This window comes from Bos indicus, chromosome 22, assembly GCF_029378745.1.
Source record: "Bos indicus isolate NIAB-ARS_2022 breed Sahiwal x Tharparkar chromosome 22, NIAB-ARS_B.indTharparkar_mat_pri_1.0, whole genome shotgun sequence".
NCBI classification, from domain to species: Eukaryota; Metazoa; Chordata; class Mammalia; order Artiodactyla; family Bovidae; genus Bos; species Bos indicus.
The window spans coordinates 59,847,947-59,870,313 of record NC_091781.1 but is presented as its reverse complement, the minus strand read 5'-3'; the positions used below and the strand labels follow the sequence as shown (position 1 = coordinate 59,870,313).

General features: G+C 59.5%; 1 protein-coding gene across 1 annotated transcript; it reads left to right on the top strand.

Annotated features, from left to right (window-relative positions):
* The first annotated feature begins 1,534 nt into the window (after window positions 1-1,534).
* On the top strand, window positions 1,535-18,439 carry MCM2 (minichromosome maintenance complex component 2). Its single transcript, XM_070777035.1, has 16 exons — window positions 1,535-1,809; window positions 2,241-2,473; window positions 5,996-6,171; window positions 6,253-6,510; window positions 6,643-6,862; window positions 7,007-7,214; window positions 8,596-8,730; window positions 8,934-9,125; window positions 13,418-13,511; window positions 14,059-14,309; window positions 14,413-14,539; window positions 14,895-15,007; window positions 15,794-16,039; window positions 16,832-17,014; window positions 17,322-17,477; window positions 17,740-18,439. The coding sequence occupies exons 1-16, from the start codon at window positions 1,804-1,806 to the stop codon at window positions 17,848-17,850; spliced, it is 2,709 nt and encodes a 902-aa protein (XP_070633136.1). The 5' UTR covers window positions 1,535-1,803; the 3' UTR covers window positions 17,851-18,439.
* The last annotated feature ends 3,928 nt before the right edge of the window (window positions 18,440-22,367 follow it).

Below are 22,367 nucleotides of genomic sequence, written 5' to 3'. Positions count from 1 at the left end.
ACTGTAGTTTCAAGATTATTTACAATACCTTGTTGTTGTTCGGTCCCTCAGTCGTGTCCAACTCTTTGCAACCCCACGGACTGCAGCAGGCCAGGCTTCCTTGTCCTTCATCATCTCCTGGAGTTTGCTCAAACTCATGTCCATTGAGTCCGTGACGCCGTCCATTCGTCTCATCCTCTGTCATCCCCTTCTCCTCCTGCCTTCTGTCTTTCCCAGCATCAGGGTCTTTTCTAATGAGTTTGCTCTTTGCATCTGGTGGCCAAAGTGTTGGAGCTTCAGCTTCAGCATCAGTCCTTCCAATGAACATTCAGGACTGATTTCCTTTAGGATGGACTGGTTGGATCTCTTTTCAGTCCAAGGGACTCTCAAGAGTCTTCTTCAACAACACAGTTCAAAAGCATCAATTCTTCAGTGCTCAGCTTTCTTTATGGTCCAATTCTCACATCCATACATGATTATTGGAAAAACCATAGCTTTGACTAGACAAACCTTTGTCAGCAAAGTAATGTCTTTTTAATATGCTGTCTAGGTTGGTCATAGCTTTCATGGCTGCAGTCACCATCTGCAGTGATTTTGGAGCCCCCCAAAATAAAGTCTGTCACTGTTTCCATTGTTTCCCCATCTATTTGCCATGCAGTGATGCGACCGGATGCCATGATCTTTGTTTTTTGAATGTTGAGTTTTAAGCCAGCTTTTTCCACTGTTTCACTTTCATCAAGAGGCTCGGTTTACGGGGTTGTAAGGAGTTGGACACGACTGAGCGACTGAACTGAACTGAGCAATATCTAATACAATGTAAATTCTATGCAAATAGGTATAAATACTCTGTAAAAACCATATAAATAGTTAAGTGGTATACATCAAAACCAAGCTTTGATTTTTGGAATTGTCTTTTTTTTTTTCTTCTAACCACCCAGTTGGTTGAGTCCGCAGATTCGGAACTGACTGTAACTTTTTTAACTTGCCTCCATCCTCCTGCATCCCTGGCAGCCTAAAGGATTCTCCTAGAACCCAGGGGGCTGTTGACCGTCCGCAGGAAGTTCCAGTTCTCTAGAAAGACTTGGTTGCCTTTCGTGAGCTGGAGTCTCCAACGTCGTCGTCTTGTCCCTTCCAGGACATCACAAGCGGTCTACCTGGAGCTAGGGAAGTGCTTGCAGATGCCAGGGCGCCCCGCTCTCCACGTCTCTGCGCGGGAGGCTCTTGCTACCTGGAACGCCCCCTTGCATCTCGTCTGCCTCCAGAGGGCACCCCAACCTCGTAGCCTCCTAGCACCCTTGCCTTTTCGGCGCTTGAAGCGTTCAGCCTGAACTTTCGGAGCAGTTGACATAATACAGTAAGACAGAGCCCTGAGCCTCCGTTGCCTCGTCTGTCAAATGGCCCCAGAGTGACCAAGCCGCACAGCTGGCACGGGAGGTTGGTCCTCAATGCCTCCGCGGGTTGCAGCGTCTCAACGGGTCCCGCAGCGTCGAGCGCGGGCTGGGCGGGGCCTCGGGCAGGCTGGGCGGGGCCTCGGGGCGTGCTGGGCGGGCTTCGGGCGGCCTGGGCGGGGCGTCGGGCCGCCCCGCAGAGCGACAGCTGGAAGAACTCGGTAGTCGACGTCGTGAGCCTCGGGCGGCCTGGGCGGGGCCGGGCGGGGCCACGCCCTCGGCCCGCTCCCCGAGCGCCGGCCGGAAAGAACGCGGTCGCCGACGTCGTGACGTCGTGTCGCGTCAGCCGCTTCCCGGGCTCGCGCGGTCACGTGGGCCGCTTTTGGCGCGAAAACTGGTCGCGGCGGGCGGAGCAGGAGAGGAGCGCGGCGCGGAGATGGCGGTGAGCGCGGCGCGGGGCCCGGGGCCCCGGGGCCCGACTCTGCGCTCTGGTCGGGCGGGCCTGCCGGGCCGGCGGTCCCCCACCCCGTCGGCTCCCGGGCACCTCGGCCCGGCCGGCGCCTTCGGGCCCCCTTCCCCCGGCTGGTCTTCGTCAGCAACCGCGCCTCCGGCCCAAGTGCCGGACCCCTTCGGGGGCGGCCGCCCTCGCGTCCCGCCTCCCCTGGGAGCTCCCCCCGAGGGGTCCAGATGGGTGGGAAGCCGGGCCAGGGGCCGGAGCGGGCGGTCAGCCGGCCCAGGGGACGGCAGTAGGTGCAGAGGCGCAGGCCGGCGGGGTCCGCGGTGCGGGGGGACAGGCAGACGCCCCGAGTCGGGGGTGACGTGCCGGGGAGCGCAGTCGGCCCTCGCCCGCTCCAAGCCTGTCTCCTCTCGCAGGAATCCTCCGAGTCCTTCACGCTGGCGTCCAGCCCGGGCCCGCGGCGGCGCGCCAACGAGCCCCTCACCTCCAGCCCCGGGCGGAGCAGCTCCCGGCGCACGGATGCCCTGACCTCCAGCCCTGGCCGGGACCTTCCTCCCTTTGAGGATGAGTCGGAGGGACTGCTGGGCACCGAGGGGCCCCTGGAGGAGGAGGAGGACGGAGAGGAGCTTATTGGAGATGGCATGGAGAGGTATGCAGTTCCAGGCCCCTCGCTCCACGGTTTACACGGGGAGTCCCTTCGGTGTCTGGCCCCCCTTGTTTGGGGTCCTGGAGAAGCAGATACATCGGAGCCTCCTTGCCTTTGTTCACGTTTTGGTCCAGTGTCCGGGGGGAGACAGGTCTGTGGAGCCACAGCGTACATCCTTGTAACTTGCTGTGTCTAGCTGACACCAGACCCTACCTAAGGCCGGGGGAAGCCCCAGCTCCATGAGATGTGCACCCCGGTGGGGGGGTGTCTCTAATCTGGGGCCACGTTGGGGATCCCAACTGGGAAGGTCAAGAAGCAGGCAGCCAAGTTTCTCTGCAACTTCAGACAAACTGGGGGTGGGGGTGGGTCTGATTAATCAAGGTTTAGATTCAGCTCAGCAAACAGTTACGGTGCCTAATCTATACCAGACTCTGTGTTCACCCTTAGTAATAAACGTGCAAACGTACTCACGGTCACGGAGGCTTAATGCTATGACCGCGGAGTAGAGCTCTGAGTGAGCCAGGCTGGGCCCCACTACTGTCTAACCGTGTTCACAGCCAGGACCCAGTCTGTACATTTGCCCCAGAATTGTCTGAACCCCCAGAGCCACACGGACATTCTGCTCTGGGGCCCTGTGGCTCTGACTCAGGGGTGCCAGCCTTTGTGTGTCAGGCCACCCCACAGTCAGTGGGGCGAGCCCTGCAGGAATGTCGCACGGACTTTCTGGGGCACTGCGGACTATGCACTGTTGCCGCAGAGTCCTGACAGATGGGCCCGGAGCAGCTTCCTTCCAGGCTCTGTGGGGCTGTGCGGGCAGGGCGCCCCTCCCTGACTGCGCTGCCTCTGCCCACCGCTCTCTGCTGCCCTGCCCTTCCCGTGCCAGGGCTCTGATAGAGGTTAGAGGACCGGTTGGGCCCAGTTAGGTTTTGTGTTTTGTAGCTTTTTAAAACGCAGTGTCCTCAAGGTATGGTTTCTATGATATACAAGCTACGTCTTACAAGAATACAGTTCAGTGCTTCTGAGTAGACTTCCTGAGCTGTGCGGACGTCAGCACAGTCCCGCTTCTCTGCCATCCCAGGAAGTTCGCTTGTACCCAGTCCAGCACACCCATCCCCTCTCCCCGCTGCAGGGCAGCTGTAGCCCGCCCCTGTTCCTGTGGTCGGCCGTCTGACCGTCTCTTACCTGTAGGGTCTGTGGTGCGCGTGCCCCGTGGTGTCCACATCCATCTGTTGGATCACGCGTCAGCATGTCCGTCCTTTTCCTGGCTGAGTAATATTCTACTTTATGGACAGGCCGCATTTTATTTACCCATTCATAGTTTGGAAGACACTTGGGTTCTTTGAAAGTCTTAATAGTGTTGCTGTGAGATTTTTATGTGAATGTGTGTTTGAATTCTCTTGAAATGGAATTCCAGGTCCTAAAAATGGCATGGTTGGGTCCTGTGATAATTCTAGTGTTAATTTTTTGAGGAACCCCCAAACTGTTTTCCAAAGCAGTTGCATCATTTTACCTTACCACAGGTGGCGTATGCCGGTTAATTTTTGCACATTCTCGCCCACACCTGATGTTTTCTGGGTTTTGTTAATAGGCACCTTAATGTCATGATGTGGTATCTTACTGTGGTCTTGATTTCCTTTTCTCCGATGATCAGTGATGTTGAGTATTTGTTCATGTGCGTGTTGGCCATCAGTGTATCTTTGGAAAATGGGTCTTCGGGTCTTTGCCCATCATTTAATTGGTTTGCTTGATTTCTTATTACTGAGTTGTAAGAGTTTTAAAAAACTTATTCTAGATACGAGGCTTTTATCAGGTATGTGATTTGTAACTACTTTCTCAACCTGTGGCTTTTTAAGTTTTAAAAAATGGTTTTGTTTGAGATGCATAATTAATTGTAAATTTTGCTGAGATCGAATTTATCAAAATTTTTTATGCAGACCAATTAGAATTTCACTGGTGGCATCTCACATAACATGAAATCCTTAACAAGTCAGTTGTTGTCATCCTTCAGTCGCTCAGCCGTGTCTGACTCTTCTCGACCCCATGGACTGAAGCACATCAGGCTTCCCTGTTCTTCACTATCTCTCGGAGTTTGCTCAGACTCATGTCTGCTGAGTCGGTGATGCCATCCAACCATCTCATCCTCTGTTGTCCCCTTGTCCTCCTGCCTTCTATATTTCCCAGCATCAGGGTCTTTTCTAATGAGTCTGCTCTTTGCATCAGGTGACCAGAGTATTGGAGTTTCAACATCAGTCCTTTCAATGAATATTCAGTGTTGATTTCCTTTAAGATTGACTGGTTGGATCTCCTTGCAGTTGAAGGGACTCTCAAGGGTCTTCTCCAACACAGTTCAAAAGCATCAATTCTTCAGTGCTCAGCCTTCTTTATGGTCTAACTCTCATATCCGTACATGACTAGTGGAAAAACTGTAGCTTTGACTTGACGGACCTTTGTCAGCAAAGTAACGTTTCTGCTTTTTCATATGCTAAGTTTGTCATAGCTTTCCTTCAAAGGAGCAAGCATCAGACAGACAGGTACCTTTTCCCGGAGGACACTTCAGATTCTGGAACTCTCGGCCCAGAAATGAAGCTGGCTCTGGGTTTTGTTTCTGGCATCAGCATTATGGGATTATGTGTTTTGAGACTGTGGCTTGACAGAGTTTATGGCACAAAAAAAAGTTAAGAAAGGCTGTTCCCCCATCACCACCTCCCCCGAGGGAAGGAGAATTGGGAGGACTGCAGAGGGCCAGCGTGGAGTCGGAGCCAGCGGGGCCCCTGCCATGGATCGACTGTGACACCCAGCCATGTTGAGTGACTGGTGGCAGGAATCCCCTGAGCCTTGAGCTGGGTTTTCTCCTCTTTCTGATGGAGGGTATGTATGTCTCCCAGAATGCCAGGGAGGGCAGCTGCGTTAGTTCTGAGGGTGGACATTGCTCCATCCAGTATCTGAGAGGTGGTCAGGTGGAAGGTCTCTCGTGGCTGGGAGGGTTGAGCTGCAGATGTGTTTGGGACAGGCTAGTTGGGCTGGTGTGGGTGGGCCTGCCAGGGTCCAGGGTTCTAGGTGAGGCTGCCAGAGGCCATGCCGGAGGGGAACTCCCCTCCTGCCGGAGGGGAGCTGGGTTGGTGCTCTGGAGGCCCTTCCGGCAGGAGGTTTGGTGGGTCCTCCGATTCCTTTTCCTTTGGGTGCTCAGAGCTCCCCTTTTCATGTGGAAGATGCACATGATGTAAGCTTTCCTGTTTCTGGCACTGAGGGTGAGGTCGGGGACATCAGGTCACTTGTGTGGTGTGACCACCTCCAGCCGGTTCCCAGACCGACTTCTGCAGGACGTCTCCCCGAGCACAGTGTCCTCAGCATCTCTGTCTTTGAAGGCTGCACCCCATCGTGTGTGTGTCTGTGTGTGTGTGTGTGTGTGTGTGAGAGACGGGGGGGTCCCTGGGGACCCTCGTGGGCCTCCGGAGCCCTGGGGCCCAGATCCTGGTGCTGTTGTTGGGGGTTTGGGCGCCGACACCACCTGTCCGGGCCCTGCAGGGACTACCGCGCCATCCCGGAGCTGGACGTCTATGAGGCCGAGGGCCTGGCCCTGGACGACGAGGACGTGGAGGAGCTGACGGCCAGTCAGAGGGAGGCAGCTGAGCGGGTCATGCGGCAGCGCGACCGGGAGGCGGGCCGCGGCCTGGGCCGCATGCGCCGCGGGCTCCTGTACGGTGGGTTCTCGGGGAGCCTGGGGCGGGAAGGGGGAAGGTGGGGGGGCGCGGAGCAGGCCCTGAGTGCCTTCCGGCTCACAGACAGCGACGACGAGGAGGAGGAGCGCCCCAGCCGGAAGCGGCGGCAGGTGGAGCGGGCCACGGAGGACGGTGAGGAGGAGGACATGATCGAGAGCGTGGAGAACCTGGAGGACCTCAAGGGCCACTCGGTGCGTGAGTGGGTGAGCATGGCCGGCCCGCGGCTGGAGATCCACCACCGCTTCAAGAACTTCCTGCGCACCCACGTGGATGGCCGTGGGCACAACGTCTTCAAGGAGCGCATCAGCGACATGTGCAAAGGTAAGCCCGCCCTGCGGACGGACGGACGGATGGATGGACGTGCTGGGGACGGGGCGGGAGTCAGGGCTCTGCCTGCAGAGCGGTCTCCCCCGCCCCTCCTGCTCAGCCTGCCCGCCCCGCCCCGCCCCCCAGAGAACCGTGAGAGCCTGGTGGTGAACTACGAGGACCTGGCGGCCCGGGAGCACGTGCTGGCCTACTTCCTGCCTGAGGCGCCCGCCGAGCTGCTGCAGATCTTCGACGAGGCGGCCCTGGAGGTGGTACTGGCCATGTACCCCAAGTACGACCGCATTGCCAGCCGTATCCACGTCCGCATCTCCCACCTGCCACTGGTGGAGGAGCTGCGCTCGCTCCGGTGAGCACCCCCCACTCCCCCCCGGGTCTGCAAGGTGGGCCCTCTGACGCCCCTCCGCGCAGCGCCCTGACCCTGACGCCCCGCCCCGCAGCGCCCTGACGCCCCGCCCTGCCCTGACGCGACGTCCCGCCCCGGCCCCCGCAGGCAGCTGCACCTGAACCAGCTGATCCGCACGAGCGGCGTGGTGACCAGCTGCACAGGCGTCCTGCCCCAGCTCAGCATGGTCAAGTACAACTGCAACAAGTGCGGGTTCGTGCTGGGGCCCTTCTGCCAGTCCCAGAACCAGGAGGTGAAGCCGGGCTCCTGCCCCGAGTGCCAGTCAGCCGGCCCCTTTGAGGTCAACATGGAGGAGGTGAGTGCCAGCCAGCCCTCGAGGTGGTTCAGATGCTTCGTCTGAAACATCAGCATTTACCGTTCTCTCGCAAATGGGAAGATCTGGAGAACTGCCCCTGCTGCCCCAGAGCCCTGCCCACAGCAAGGCCTGGGCCTGTCCTGACTCCCTGGGACATGTCTGGCCTCGCACAGGGTCACAATTACCCTGCAGGGAGACACTGCTATGCTGTCTGCAGGAGGCCCTGCTCGAAGGCTCTGGGCCTTAAGCACCTGGACACATAATGCTCGGCTTTGTCTATGTTGGGGGGCCATCACAACCCCTGTGTGGGGTGCACATCTCTCCAGCATCTGCTGCTGTGTCAGGCTGACCCCCCACTGCTTCACAAATCTGAGAAGCGCCCCAGTTGGAGCTGCCTTGCCAGGGAGTGCCTGGCAGCCCACCGCCAGAGTCTGACCTGTTCAAAGCTGAGTACGCCTTGACCTGGGGAGGATGGCTGCAGGGCAGGGCTCCACGTGAGCCCCTGCCTTTGCCCAGAGCCCCCCACCCCCGCCCCCATCTCGCTGGTCCCCCTCCCTTTATGCTTACCCTGTCACACATATTGCTCTGGACGCCTCCTGCCCAGGAGCAGAGGTGTAGGCTCTGCGTGCAGGGACAGGAACTCGAGGAGGAGTGGTCCTCACACTGGAGTTTCCAGGGGGCCTGTTCGGTGCCCAGGGCGGGTGTGCGTTACTGGGTCTTCATCGCCCCGTGGGGGCAGGTGCTGTCGTCGGTCCTATTTGTCCGATGAAGTAACAGCAGGTTGTCCGGCTAGGAGGTGGCCCAGAGGGTTAGAACTCAGGCCTTTTGACCCAGAGCGTGTGCATTTAGCCGCCGTCACATAGCTCTTCTGGACAATAGGGAGACGGGGCTGTTAGATGGCATGCACAGTGCTGCCCCGTGACTTTGAGAGCAGACCCACCGCTGGTGTAACTCGCTTCCTGGGTGCTGGTTTGATGGTTTTCTTGTGACCTGACTTCCCCTGGCTGGACCTGCAGAGTTCACGCCCCACCCCATGGTGCACACGGGGAGCCTCTTCCGCCAGCGTCACTCAGCTCAGGCCACAGAGCAGCCCGGCTCCCGCAGGTGCACACGCGGGGTGAGCTGCAGGGCCCAGAGCAGGCTCTGCGTCTGCAGAGGGAGGAGTCAACAGGGTGGGCGGCTGGAGCAGAGGTGGGGTGGGGTGCCGGTGCCCGTGGCTCCCTGCCCTCTCTGGTCCTGTGTCTCCTCATCACCAGTGAGAGTAACAAGCTGCACTCCCCGCCCGGGGCCGCGGTCCAGTCAGGTGACAAGAGCCGGTGCTCAGACCGCGGCCTCCGCCCCCGGGCAGGACGGCCCCTGAGACCGTGTCTGTCCCGTGCAGACCATCTACCAGAACTACCAGCGCATCCGGATCCAGGAGAGTCCCGGCAAAGTGGCAGCGGGCCGGCTGCCCCGCTCCAAGGACGCCATCCTCCTCGCGGACCTGGTGGACAGCTGCAAGCCAGGCGACGAGATTGTGAGTGCCCGGGGCCAAGGGAGCTGGTGTGGGTGCTGTGGCCGGGCAGCGGGCAGCTCTCTTGCTGGGCGGAGCTTCTGTTGGGGTGCAGCAGCCGGGTGCCACACTTCTGCTGAGTTCAGCTCCCTCGGACCGGGGGCCCTGGGGAGGGGCAGGGTGGGGCCAACCCCGGTTTGGCCCCCTGACCTCTCGGCCTCCCCCAGGAGCTGACCGGCATCTACCACAACAACTACGATGGGGCTCTCAACACCGCCAACGGCTTCCCGGTCTTTGCCACCGTCATCCTTGCCAACCACGTGGCCAAGAAGGACAACAAGGTGGCCGTGGGCGAGCTGACCGACGAGGACGTGAAGATGATCACCAGCCTCTCCAAGGACCAGCAGATCGGGGAGAAGGCAGGTGGAGGGGGGGCGCTGCCACAGAGCCTGGGTGCCTGGGGTTGCACCCTGGCCACCGCAAGCCTCCGTCTTGGTTCTGGGTCTTGGAAGCTGGGCCCTCGGTTTGATTCTCGTATCCACCGAGTCCACGTGCCTCGATGCGGGCTGCGCTCTCAGGGAAGAGCGACAGGCAGCCTCTCGGAGCCTGTGTTGCATCCAGAGGACAGGGGAGTGCTCGGGCTGGACCGGAAACGCGGGAGCAGGAAGAACTCGGCAGGGGGGTCGTCCCCGGTGTCACCCGCCTCCCTGTGGTCTGCCTCCTGGAAGAGCGCTCCTCAGTGCGGGTTGTCGTTTGCCCTTGAACGGCAGGCGTGTTTGCGGAGGCTGAGAGAGGGGTTTACTGTCTAGAGGTGAAGATACAGGTGGTTTTTAAGCAGTGCAGGGCTGAGAAGTGCCCACCACCCCGCTGAGGATCCGCGTGTGAGCACCCTTGTGGACAGTCCCATGTGGTTGCAGGCTCAGCCGCAGGGCGCGTGGTTCCTGTCCTTGAGTCCTGCCGGGTCTGCGCTTGGCCCCTCGGGTCCCCCTCCCCTTGCCTCCCACTTGCTGTCCACCTGTTTCCGCACTCCCCGCTGTCTCCCGGACTGCTCTCTGCCCGCAGTGCAGGGCCCTGCACCCAACCGGCCCCGTTATCCATCTGCCAAGATTGGGGCCCCCTGGGGGATATAGGACTCATGGGTCTGCCGACGTTCTGGGTCAGGGGATACGCTCCGGGGCCACGCCTGGGCCTCCAGAGGGGAGTTGGATCTGGTCATCGCCCTCATGGGACTCCTCCTTTACTGGGTCCCAGTAACACCTCCCGCCCCTCACCTCCTGCTCTGCTGGTCTGCAGAGCTAGGCAGCTGGATTCTGAACAGGGTGGCACTGAGGGTGCCTAATGCCTGGGCTCCTATAAGTGCCCGGCACCGCCGAGCCCAGGAGGCTGCTCCCTCGTGCGTCCATCCGTCTGGGCTGGCCGCTGACGTTTCCGGGAAGAGTTGAGCGGGAACTCGGTCCTGCCTGCCTCTTGCCCGTGATGCTCACAGAGCAAGGCCTCGGGCGGTGTCTGCCTGTCTGAGCCCCACGCTTGGTCAGCGCCGGCCTCGTGTCGAGCCTGCTGGCAGGGCGGGCATTCTCACCAGCCACTGGGGATGACTGCAATTCTAGAGACACGCTGAAGCGATTATAGGCAGGTCCAGAAGCAGTCGGGCTCTGAGCCACTCGGGCCGGAGTTTGCAGGCGGCCGGGGCGGGGGCGGGGCCAACGCCGTGGGCTGCTGCCGGGTCTTGCTGCGTGGCTCTCTCTCTAACATTTGGGTGAGTGGCTCCTTGGGATTGGGAGGTTTCACCTAGAAACCTGGGTGCCCAGGTGTGGACAGTTTCAGCCAGGCGCTCCGTACTGCTGGCGTGCTCCGTGGCTGTTGCCCTGAGCTGGTTCTACCCTATCTCGCCACCTGCCGCGGTGGTTCCTCCCATCTGAGTCCCACCATCTGCCCGTGCTGGGTTTCGTGAGCTCGGCCACTGATGGGTGAGGCTGCTGAGAGAGGGGGCTCCTGCCTGATCGGAGACCCTGGAGATGGATGGGGACGCAGAGCCGGAAGCTGGACTCGGGGTTGAGTTCCAGCACCGTGCTTCATGTGGTGGGGTGAGGAGCCCAACTGGGGCCGGGGCGGGGTCATGCCCAGCCCTGGAACCGTCTAAAAGGTCAGTCTGTGGGCGCATGGGGTGGCTGCAGCCGCCACCTCTCCGTCTGGCAGGCGGACGGGGTGCGAGGACTGCTTGGGGGGCGGGAGGATGAGCTTAGACGGCAAGGGCGCCGTCTGCATGGTGGGCGGCAGGCAGGGCCCGCAGGGTTCGGTGGGAGCAGAGGAGTCCGGGGTCGTCCCACCCTGTGCTCAGTGGCAGGTGGCTCATTCCTCCCGTGACACAGAGGTCGAGAGGGTAAGTGGACTAACCCCAGGGAAGTGGGTGTCTCCCCTTCAGGTCTGGGCAGGCCCCGGGGAGCCTGCAGGCATGGCACTGGGAAGTGGGCTGCTGCCCTCGGTCCCGTGGGAGACATCACCTCATCCTGCCATGTGCCTGGTGCCCAGACAGCACCGGGCCGTGATCTGGGCGAGGGTCCTGGCCGGCAGTCCTGACCCCTTAGGACGGACGTGTGGGCGGACGAGCAGCCCAGGGTGACTGTCTCCCAACAGAGCTGGGGGCCTAGTAGGAGGCTCACTGAGTGCTCAGGAGTGAGCAGTTTGCAGAGGGTGGGCTGTGTCGTGTTACTGATGATGTTGGGGGTTGCGTGAGGTGCCCATGTCACGGGGCTCACATGGGGCAGGCAGGGGTCTCACCGGGCCGGCTGGCTTCCAGCCCTGCTCCCAGGGTCCGCCCTCTGCCCCCTCTGTGGGAGTGTCTGTTGGGACGCAGCTCAGGTCTTGAGTCGGGTGTGGTGGTGTGAGGACCCCCGGGGCCCTATGCTGGCGTGTCAGCTCCTTGAGGTCGGGACTGGTCTGCTCCGTGCGGTGCCTCCTGGGGCCACGGATTCAGATCTGGCATGGCACCAGCACCTTGGTCAGTGAGTCTGTAAGAGGCTGTCTTTTCCCTGAGCCTGGGCCTGCCGCCGCTATCACACTAAAATCACCTAGCTGGTCTTGAGTGTCGGCACTCGATGGGCACCGCGGTTCCCTGGGGATCTTCCTCTGAAGAGCTTCCTGCAGTCGGCGTCCTGGTACGGTCGGCCCACGTGTGGGGATGGTCGAGCATCTCCTGCCCTGAGGTGCCCCTCCAGCCCGTGGTCCACACGTGGGCACGGTCGAGTGTCTCCTGCCCTGCCCTGAGGTGCCCCTCCAGCCCGTGGTCCTCACGTGGGCACGGTCGAGTGTCTCCTGCCCTGCCCTGAGGTGCCCCTCCAGCCCGTCTCTTGCTGCGGTTTTCTGTGGGAGGCCCGGGTCGTCTGTCCTCCGCGCTTCTGCAGCCCGGACGCTGCCACCCTTGTCCTGCATGAGCACGTTCCTATCGCCTGCTTCTGTAAATCGTTCGGAGGCTTGGTCAGACGGGGCAGGTGTTTCTTGGGTAGGGGGGCCGAGGTGGACCTCCCGGGGCAGGTGGTGCCCACTCGTCTCTGCTGTGAGCAGCCCAGACGCACTTTCGCTGTGTGGGACCTTCACGGGGGCTGCGGGAGGCCTGGCCTCTAGCTCGGCTCCGCCCTTTCCCTGCTGGCGTCCTGTGCTCGGAGAAGCTTTTCTTCGTCAACTACCTGACTGCCTGGGGGCCTCCTGGCGGAAAAGCGAAGTGGTGCTCGTTTCCTTTTATTCACCAGATTTCAGAGTAAAGAGTGTTCCCCTCACCCGAGCTTCAGGGTCAGCGCAGCCGTGGACCCTACATCGCTGGGGTTTGGCCCCTCGGGCAGCGCCCCTTGGCGCCCTGTGTCCATGTCTTGCCAGTGACCTCGTTCACGTCGGCTCCTGGCCGGCGGCCATGGCCAGTCATCTGGGTGCATCCTCACGGTCCTTTTCTACACAGTTCCTGCCTGGACTTTGCGTCAGCGCTTCCCCCAAGGCACCCGTGGGAAGTGTGGTTCCCCTCTTGGTGGGGTGGCCTCAGGGAGACACAGGCCCCCAGGGCACTGCCCTGGACCCCGTCCCCACTGCATGCAGGGCTGCCGCTCCCCGGGCCAGGTTTCTCAGTAGGTTTTAGGGGCGAGGACAGAACTAGCAGCGGGGCCGTGCTGTGAAGACGGGCGTCGCCTCCAGACTGACCACGTGCAGCCAGGCGGGAGGCACTCGGGCAGGGCCGGGCCCCATTCCCAGGAGGGTGCGCCAGTCACCCGCGCACGGGACGGACCGCCGGCCCACACCCTGGTCCAGGGCTCGGGCGCCCCGCTTCAGGGCACTCGAGGGTCCCTTCCCTGAAGTGGGTGCTAGACAGCCGCCTGGTCTGAGCTGCGTTGGGTTCGTGGATGCTGTGGGTCTATAGGGGCCCCTCACGGGGTGGGGCGGGAGACCCAGGAGGGAGGGGGTCATTTCTACCAAGAAGACGTGTCTGACGTCTGGTTGTATATTCAGGCTCACGTGGATTTTGAGAGAGCCTTTCTCCCTGTTAACACACACACACACGCACACCCAGCGAAGCCCTCTGGTTCTGTGACTCGGAAGGAGGCTCCGAGCACACCCAGGGAAGCCCTCTGGTTCTGTGACTCGGAAGGAGGCTCCGCGTCAGCAGGTAGGGGCACCAGTGCGGGGCCGGAGCACACGGGTGACTGTTCCCGTCTCCCCTCACCCCCAGATCTTTGCCAGCATTGCTCCTTCCATCTACGGGCACGAGGACATCAAGCGAGGCCTGGCGCTGGCCTTGTTCGGAGGGGAGCCCAAGAACCCCGGTGAGCAGGGGTGGGCCGTCCCGTGGGGAGATGTGAACGTGTGTCTGTCCTGTCCCCTTCTCGACCAACGAGGCCCCTCGGGCCGCCTTGCCTCGGCGTGGGCCCTGCTGTAGGTCACGGGTCGGGGGTGGGCGGTGCGGGGCAGACCCGTGCAGTCATTCATGCGGAGGGCACACGGGCTGACATGGAAAACAGCACGGCACCTTAAGCGTGGTGCTCCTTACACGCGTGCTGCTGCCTGCCTGCGAGGGGCCGTCCAGCCTTGGCCTCCGTGGGCGCACCCAGCATGGGCTCCTCCCAAGTGACCGTGTCCTGGTCTGCACGGGCTGCGTCCAGCTGTCCTCCTGGCGGGAGAGCTCGCGCACAGCCTCCGAGGTTCAAGTCACAAAGAGCATCTTGGCGCCCACCCCCTATCCCGGGGCCCCCGCTCCTCTGGATTCTGTGCTCAGAGGGGAAAGGCGTCCTGGGTGTCCCACCTCTGTCCCGGAAGAAGCTCATGGTGGTGGTGCTGGGCTGGGGGGTCATCCTGAGCTTGTCCCCTCTGCAGGCGGCAAGCACAAGGTGCGAGGAGACATCAACGTGTTGCTGTGTGGGGACCCCGGCACGGCCAAGTCGCAGTTCCTCAAGTACGTGGAGAAGGTGTCGAGTCGGGCCATCTTCACCACCGGCCAGGGCGCCTCGGCTGTGGGTCTCACAGCGTATGTCCAGCGCCACCCAGTCAGCCGGGAGTGGACCCTGGAGGCTGGCGCCCTGGTGCTGGCTGACCGAGGAGTGTGCCTAATTGACGAATTTGACAAGGTGGGGCCCTGGGCCGCGGAGGTGTGTGCGGGCCTGGGTGGGGAGCCCGGGGCCTCAGCTGAGTGAGCGGGCGCGTCACGAGCCCCGTTGGCCCTCCACGCAGATGAACGACCAGGACAGGACCAGCATCCACGAGGCCATGGAGCAGCAGAGCATCTCCATCTCCAAGGCGGGCATCGTCACCTCCCTCCAGGCCCGCTGCACCGTCATCGCTGCGGCCAACCCCATAGGTGGGAGCGCGACGCTGGGGGGCCTGGACCCAGGGACCCAGCCGCAGAAGGCGTGCCTCTCCCCTGCGCTGCGTGTGGGGGCAGGGTGGAAGGCCGAGACGCCCCAGCCCTCATGGAGCCGCGTACTCGGTGGCCGGGAGGAGCACCTGGCGTGTCCCATCGGGCAGGGCTGGCACCAGTCTCAGCCGGCATGTGGCTGGAGCGCCGTGGACCCTTGTAGACGGCCTGGGCAGATGCTGTGTCCGTCGACTCCCCTCCCGCCACTGTAGCCACACGGGTTGGAAACCCACGTTTGGTCAAGGAGAAGAGGGCCCTGGGAGCAGGAGCCCTGACAGCAACCGCCTCTCTGTCCCAGGCGGCCGCTACGACCCCTCACTCACCTTCTCGGAGAACGTGGACCTCACTGAGCCCATCATCTCCCGCTTTGACGTCCTGTGTGTGGTCAGGGACACAGTGGACCCTGTGCAGGTACGCAGCTGTGCACCGAGCTTGGGGGCCTCACGTGGGTCCCGGGGTGGTGGGGTGGTGGGCTTGGAAGGGCTGCTCAACAGTCGTGTGCTCTCCACGCTTGTTCTGAGTCCAGAGGTCCTCGATTTCTCTCCTTGGCTGCCCCATCCCCCAGCGTGGCCACGTTCTGCCACTGCCTCCCGAGTCCACTTGCTTCTCACTGCTCTGGCCCCACCCCAGCCCCTCCTTTGGCACGCGCCCTGCAGCCTTGGTGCTATCGCCCGGCCTCCACCCTCACAGCCACCCAGCTCCCCTGTCGGAAGCCAGCTGTCTGTGCAGAAATGGGTGGGCCTGCCTCTGCTCGGCCTCCCCTCCTCGCTAGCAGGGAGCCCGCCGTCCTGCGAGGTCTCCCCCGCCCCTCCTCTCCTGCATGCCCCCCTGACCTCTCCCTCCCCTCCCTACTCGCTAGCAGGGAGCCTGCCATCCCGCGGGGTCTCTGCCCCTCCTCTCCTGCATGGCCTCCTGACCTGCGTTCCCAGGTGTCATGACCCGGGCTCTGCTGACCCCAGCAGGGTCCGGGCCTCAGGCTCCAGCCCACCCCTCTGCTTCTCTTCACCCTGTAGCTTAAACCCACCCCCACGCCCCCCCCCCATCTCCTCTGCCCTCCTGGGGGTGCGCCCCACTCACTGTCCACCCTCCCCCCGCCCGGAGTTTTGTGTCCGCAGTGGGCAGACACATTGTTGGAGGGCATTGGAGGGGGTTCATGTTCTTGTACCGGCTCACCCTGCTCCTCCTCCGCCATCTCAGGATGAGATGCTGGCCCGCTTTGTGGTCGGCAGCCACGTCAGACACCACCCCAGCAACAAGGAGGATGGGGGCTCGGGGGGCGCCCCGGAGCCCGCTATGCCCAACACCTACGGCGTGGAGCCCCTGCCTCAGGAGGTCCTGAGGAAGTACATCATCTACGCCAAGGAGAAGGTCCACCCGAAGCTCAACCAGATGGACCAGGACAAGGTGGCCAAGATGTACAGTGACCTGAGGAAGGAGTCCATGGTGAGGACCCTGCAGCCCAGCCCCATCGTGCGGTAGTGGGCCCAGAGCTGGGGCAGGGAGGCCCGAAAGATGCAGAGCTCACGCGGCCTCCCAGTCTGCTCACTAGTCAGTGCAGTCGCTCAGGCCTGTCTGACTCTCTGTGACCCCATGGACTGCAGCACGCAAGGGTTCCCTGTCCATCACCAACTCCTGGAGTTTACCCAAACTCATGTCCATCGAGTCAGTGATGCCATCCAGCCATCTCATCCTCTGTCGTCCCCTTCTCCTGCCTTCAGTCTTTCCCAGCAGCAGGGTCTTTTCCAGTGAGTCCGTTTGTTTAGATGGAACTTACATGCATATGCATTCGCCTCAGTGTGGGGCTGGTTCTGGTTCGTTCCTGGTGGAGGGAGAATGTAAGGGCAGGTTGCCCCCTCACCCTCGGAGTTCCACAACCACCTTCCTCCCCGCTGCCCCCCAACCCACCCACCCTGTCACTGGTACGGGCCTTTGCAGGGGGATAGGGCAGGCTTCACAGGAGCAGTCTGTCGCCTCACGGTCATAGCACCTTGGGGCCCCTGGTGTCGGACAGAGACAAAGCACAGCAGCCCCCAGGCATGTGCACTGTAGGTGCCACAAGCTGGTGGACATAGTGGGCGTGAGCCTTTGCACTTCGGTGTGAGTGGAAGTGCCTGCGTACCTGGCTCAGGCGGGCATCCCGCTGTGGAGTGGTCAGCCGGGCCCTTGGCCATGCCAGCTTTGCGGCTCCTCCCGTCCTGGCTGCCCTACAGTGCCCTGACGCGGTCCCCCCTCCAGGCCACGGGCAGCATCCCCATCACCGTGCGGCATATCGAGTCCATGATCCGCATGGCCGAGGCCCATGCGCGCATGCACCTGCGGGACTACGTCATGGAGGACGACGTGAACATGGCCATCCGCGTGATGCTCGAGAGCTTCGTGGACACTCAGAAGTTCAGCGTCATGCGTGGCATGCGGAAGGTGGGCCCGGCCGTCTGGGGATGGGCCACGGAGCTCGGGAGGCGGGGCCCCTCTCTGTGGGGGCGGGGCTTGAGCTGCGTGGGTGGAGCACGGGAGGTGAGGCCTGTGCCGTGTGGACGGAGTATGGGAGGCGGGACCTCAGCTGTGGGCGGGGCGTGGAGTTGGGAGGTGGGGCATAGGGCAGGGGGCGGGGCCTGAGCTGCGTGGGTGGAGCACGGGAGGCAGGATTCTGAGCTGCATGGGCGGGGCATAGAGCAGGGAGGCGGGGCCTGAGCCCGGGCTGGAGGCTCACCTGCTGTCTTCTCAGACATTCGCCCGCTACCTGTCGTTCCGCCGGGACAACAATGAGTTGCTGCTGTTCATCCTGAAGCAGCTGGTGGCCGAGCAGGTGACGTATCAGCGCAACCGCTTCGGGGCCCAGCAGGACACGATCGAGGTTCCCGAGAAGGACTTGGTGGACAAGGTACGAGCGTGACCGGGCGGTCGGAACGCGCGTGTCTCCCTCGTCCCGTTGAGGAGCCTGGCCAGGCCAGCTCGCAGCTTGTCTGAGTTCAGGGGTGTCATCGGGCTGCAGTTCTGAGCCCAGTGCCCAGTTGCAGGTTGTCCGGCAGCCGCAGGCCTGTTTGCTCCTTCTGGTGATGGGGACGGAGCCCAGCTGGCTGCCCCTGCGAACGGGCCCTGGGAGCCCGCGGTCCGCAGGGCTCACCCGACGCCCCCTCTCTCAGGCCCGGCAGATCAACATCCACAACCTGTCCGCCTTCTACGACAGCGAGCTCTTCCGCATGCACAAGTTCACCCACGACCTGAAGCGCAAGGTGATCCTGCAGCAGTTCTAGCGTCCAGGCTTCACTCTGCCCCGGGACCCAAAGCCAAATGGGACTCCCAGGGTGGGGCTGGGCTCTGGCTCCCCCGCCGGCGTCGGCCCAGGTGTTTGTTTATTCTGCTCTGTCTTCTGGGGACTCATCTTCTAGGGCTGCATTTTCAGCACCCGCCTCCCACCAGCGGCCCCCACCTGCAGGAGGTTTGCCTTACCTCCTTCAAGGTGCCTGTGTTCAGGACCCGGGGTGAAGGAGGGCGCTGTGCTGGGGGACTGAAGCCGTAAGGGTTTCACCAGAGTTGTTGGCCTCTTGGCCTGAGTTTCCGGACTTGCAGTGTTTTTCTGAACTGTGTCCCATGGGCTTGTCTCGGCTCCCGTGAGTAGAGACAGCCTGTGGGCCAGCACAGCCTGGCGCCCTCTGGCAGCCCCACAGCCTTAGCTTGTGGCGACAGGGTGGGATGGGGTCGGGGGAGGGTCCCTGGAGCCGGGCTACCCCCTCCCCGTTGCTGTGGTGGTCTTTTCTGCCGGCCGCCTTCCCACGCTGTTGTTTATACATTAGTTCTTTCTATGGTTTTAGTTTTTAATAAAGTCAGTCGAGTAAACCTAAATATTGGTGTCTTCAGTTTCATGTGACAACCCAGGCTTTCCTGCACTTCCCTCTGAGGTTCTCTGCTTCTGCCTCTGGCCTTCTGCAGGTGTGGATCAGGCTGACAGAGCGGTTTGCTTTGTGGGTGCGGGTCTCTGGGGAGTTTGGTTAGCACTTGTCTGTATGGGATCAAGGGACCTTGGGACAGTGCCCTCCTCCACCCCGGGTCCTGAACAGAAGCGCCTCGAAGGCGGTGAGGCAGACCACCAGCTGCTGGCTGCTGGGAGCTTGAGTGTCCTTTATGTGAACCAGCGTAGGGCACGTAGGCATGCGCAGGCGGTGGGGGAAACAAGACGAAACCTCTAGAGGGCCGAGGTCAGCTGGGGCCCAGCCGGCTGCAGGAACACGGAGACGACAGGCCTGCCCCTGTGCTGCGTCTCCTTGCATGTCAGGTGCCCCGTTATAGGGATCGCTGGTCTCTGCGCTGCCAAGACAAAGGTGCCAGCACGTCAAACGACCAGATGCCACCAACCATGAAACAGCCCAGTTTAGAAACACTGCTGCTGCTGAGTCACTTCAGTCGTGTCCGACTCCGACCCCATAGACGGCAGCCCACCAGGCTCTCCCGTCCCTGGGATTCTCCAGGCAAGAACACTGGAGCGGGTTGCCATTTCCTTTTCCAATGCATGGAAATGAAAAGTGAAAGTGAAGTCGCTGAGTTGTGTCCGACTCTTAGCGACCCCATGGACTGCAGCCTTCCAGGCTCCTCCATCCATGGGATTTTCCAGGCAAGAGTACTGGAGTGGGGTGCCGTTGCCTTCTCCTTTAGAAACGTTGGGAAAGCGTAAATGTGCGTCTCGGGTTGAAGTTCGGTATTGGTGGTAAGGCAGAGGTTGACGGTGGCCTTGGCCAGCAGCGTCAGTGCAGCCTGAGTAGAGGTGTGTGTGTGGAAGGAAGTGGAAGCTGACAGGTGGGAACCTGAGAAGTCTGGTTCTGAAGCGGGATGGGGCAGCTGGCAGGCCACATGGGATCAAGGGAAGCTTTTCCTTTGATACAGTTTAGGATTGAACGTTAAAGTTTTTATTCCTGCAGTTTTGTTGTTTTTGAGTCACTAAGTCGTGTGCGACGCTGCGATCCTGTGGACTGCAGCACGCCAGGCTCCTCTGTCCTTCAGTGTCTCCCCGAGTTTGCTCGTATTCGTGTCCACTGAGTCAGTGATGCCATCCAACCATCTCATCCTCTGCCGCCCTCTTCTCCTTCTGCCTACAGTCCTTCCCAGCAAGTTTATTAATGGGTTAATCTAAAATGTAGTTGTGACTGAAAAGATACCGGAAGATGTGATATCATGCAGGTAAAACTTTTAAATATACTGATACTGCATACATCTACATGGGTATTAAAGACAAATGTAAGATGGACACTTGTGGACACTTGTGTTATTTTAGGTAACAGGTTTATTGGGACACGGTTAAATAACATGGTTTAAAATCTACAACTCAGTGGTCTTAGCACGTTCAGAATTGTACAGCCATCGACCAGAATCAATTTTAGGACGTTTTAGTCCTCCCCCTAACCCACACCTGTTGAAATTCACTCTCCTTCCCTCCTCACCCCCACCCCCCGCCCTCAGCAACCACACATGTACTTTCTGTGTCTGGATTCCCCTTTTCTGGACGTTTCGCACACAAGGAATCCTGCACTAGCTGGTGTTCTGTGACGGCTTCTTTCACTTAGCCTAAGGTTTTTTAAGGTTCCTTCAGCATATGTCAGTGCTTCAGTTCTTACTACTGAGTAACATTCTATTTTAGGGAAGCTAGTGAGAGAGAGGGAAGCCTGGGGCGCTGCAGCTCACGGGCTCTCAGTCAGCCACGACTGAGTGACTGAACACCACCACCACACCTTGTCCATGTGTCGGCTGGTGAGCGCCTGCCTGTTGTGAATGCTGCTGCTGTGAGCGTCCCTGTAACGAGTGTCTGTGTGGATGCACGTTTTCTCGGGTGTGGACCCAGAAGTGGAGTTGCTGGGTCGTAGCGGCGGCTGTGTTTCCTCTGAGAGCCACAAGCCTGTCTTCTGCTGCAGCCGCGCCGTCTTGCCTTCCCACCAGTAGTGCGTGAGGGCTCTGATTGGTTTCTCCATGTTCTGCACAAAACTTTGTCTTTTTGATGTCAGTCATCCTTAGTGCCTTGGACTGGTTTCTTTCTTTTGGCTGCGCTGGGTCTTCATTGCTGCATGTGGGTTTTCTCCACTTGCAGAGAGCAGGGGCTACTCTTTTTGCATGGTGCAAGCTTCTCATTGTGGTGGCTTCTCTTGTTTTCGAGCACGGGCTCTGGAGTGCGGGCCCCGTCATGGTGCATGGACTTTGTTGCTCCATGGCACGTGGCATCTTCCCCGGTCAGGGATCGAACCTGTGTACCCTGCGTGGTCAGGGTGATTCGTAACCACCGGACCAGCAGGGAAGTCCGAAGTGGTTTCTTACTGTGATTTTGCTTTTCATCCCCCTGATGGCTGATGACGGTAAGCATCTTTTCACGTGCTTATTGTCCATTTGTGTATCTTCTGTGCACAAGTGTCTGTGCACATTTATGCCCATTTTTTCATTAGGCAGTCTTTTTGAGTTATGAGTTCTTTATGTGGCCTAGACATAAGTCTTTTATCAAATTTAGGATTTCCAAGTATTTTTTCCCCATTCTGCGGGTTGTCTTCACTTCCTTGATGGTGTCCTTTGCAATGCCCTCCTCCAGGGGATCTTCCCAACCCAGGGATCAAACCTGCATTTCTTATCTCTCCTGCATTAGCAGGTGGGTTCTTTACCACTGGTGCTACTTGGGAAGCCCCTGATGGTGTCCTCTGAAGCACAAAATGTTTTTCATTTCTCGGTCTCCTATATATATTTTTCTTTCAAGGCTTGTGCTTTTGATATCATCTGAAAAACTATTGCCTAAGCCATGGTCATGAATATATTCCCCCAGGGTTTGTTCTAGTAGAGTCACAGTTTTCTGTCTTACATTTAGGTCTGTGATCCGTTTGGCGTACACTTTGTGTATGATGTTGGGGGTGGGGGGTCTACCTGTCATGCTTCTGGGTGTGCATGTCCACCTGTCCCAGCACTTTTGTGGAAGAGACTGCTCTCTCTCCACAGATTGCCTTGGAACCCTGCCAGGTATATGGCCATAAACGTAAGGGTTTATTTCTGAACTCTCCATTTTATCCCAAGGATATGTCCACTTTGTTTTACTTTCTAAGATTGTTCTGGCTAACCTGGACCCCTTGAATTTCCATACGATATTTGGAATCAGTTTATCAGTTTCTGCAAAGAAGCCAGCAAGAATTTTGATGAGGACTGCGTTGAATCCATAGATCACTTTGGGGATTGCTATCTTAACAACTTCAAGTCTTTTCATCCATGAGATGGGCTGTCCATCCACTTACACAGGTTTTATTTTATTATTATTTTTTTATACAGAATTTTATTTTTTAATTTAAACTTATTTATTTTAATTAAAGGCTAATTACTTTACAATATTGTATTGGTTTTGCCATACATCAACATGAATCCACCACGGGTCACAGGTTTTCTTTAATGTGCTTCAGCAATATTTGTAGTTTTCAGAGGAGGTTTTGTACTTATTTTGTAGACTTATTTCCAAGTATTTAATATACTTTTGATGGTCTTTTAAGTGGAATTTTCTTACTTCATTGCAATTTATATGTTCCTATTTCTGCTTTGCGACTTCATGGACTTCAGCCTGCCAGACTACTCTGTCCATGGAATTCTCCAGGCAAGAATACTGGAGTGGGTTGCCATTCCTACAAGTTCAGAGGCTTAAAGTAACACAAACTTACTGTCTTAACAGTTTGGGAGGTCAGAAATCTGAAATGGGTCTCACCAAGCTAAGATCAAAGTGTCAGCAGGGTTCTGGGTAGAAGTTCCTTTGCTTCCTCTTCCAGCT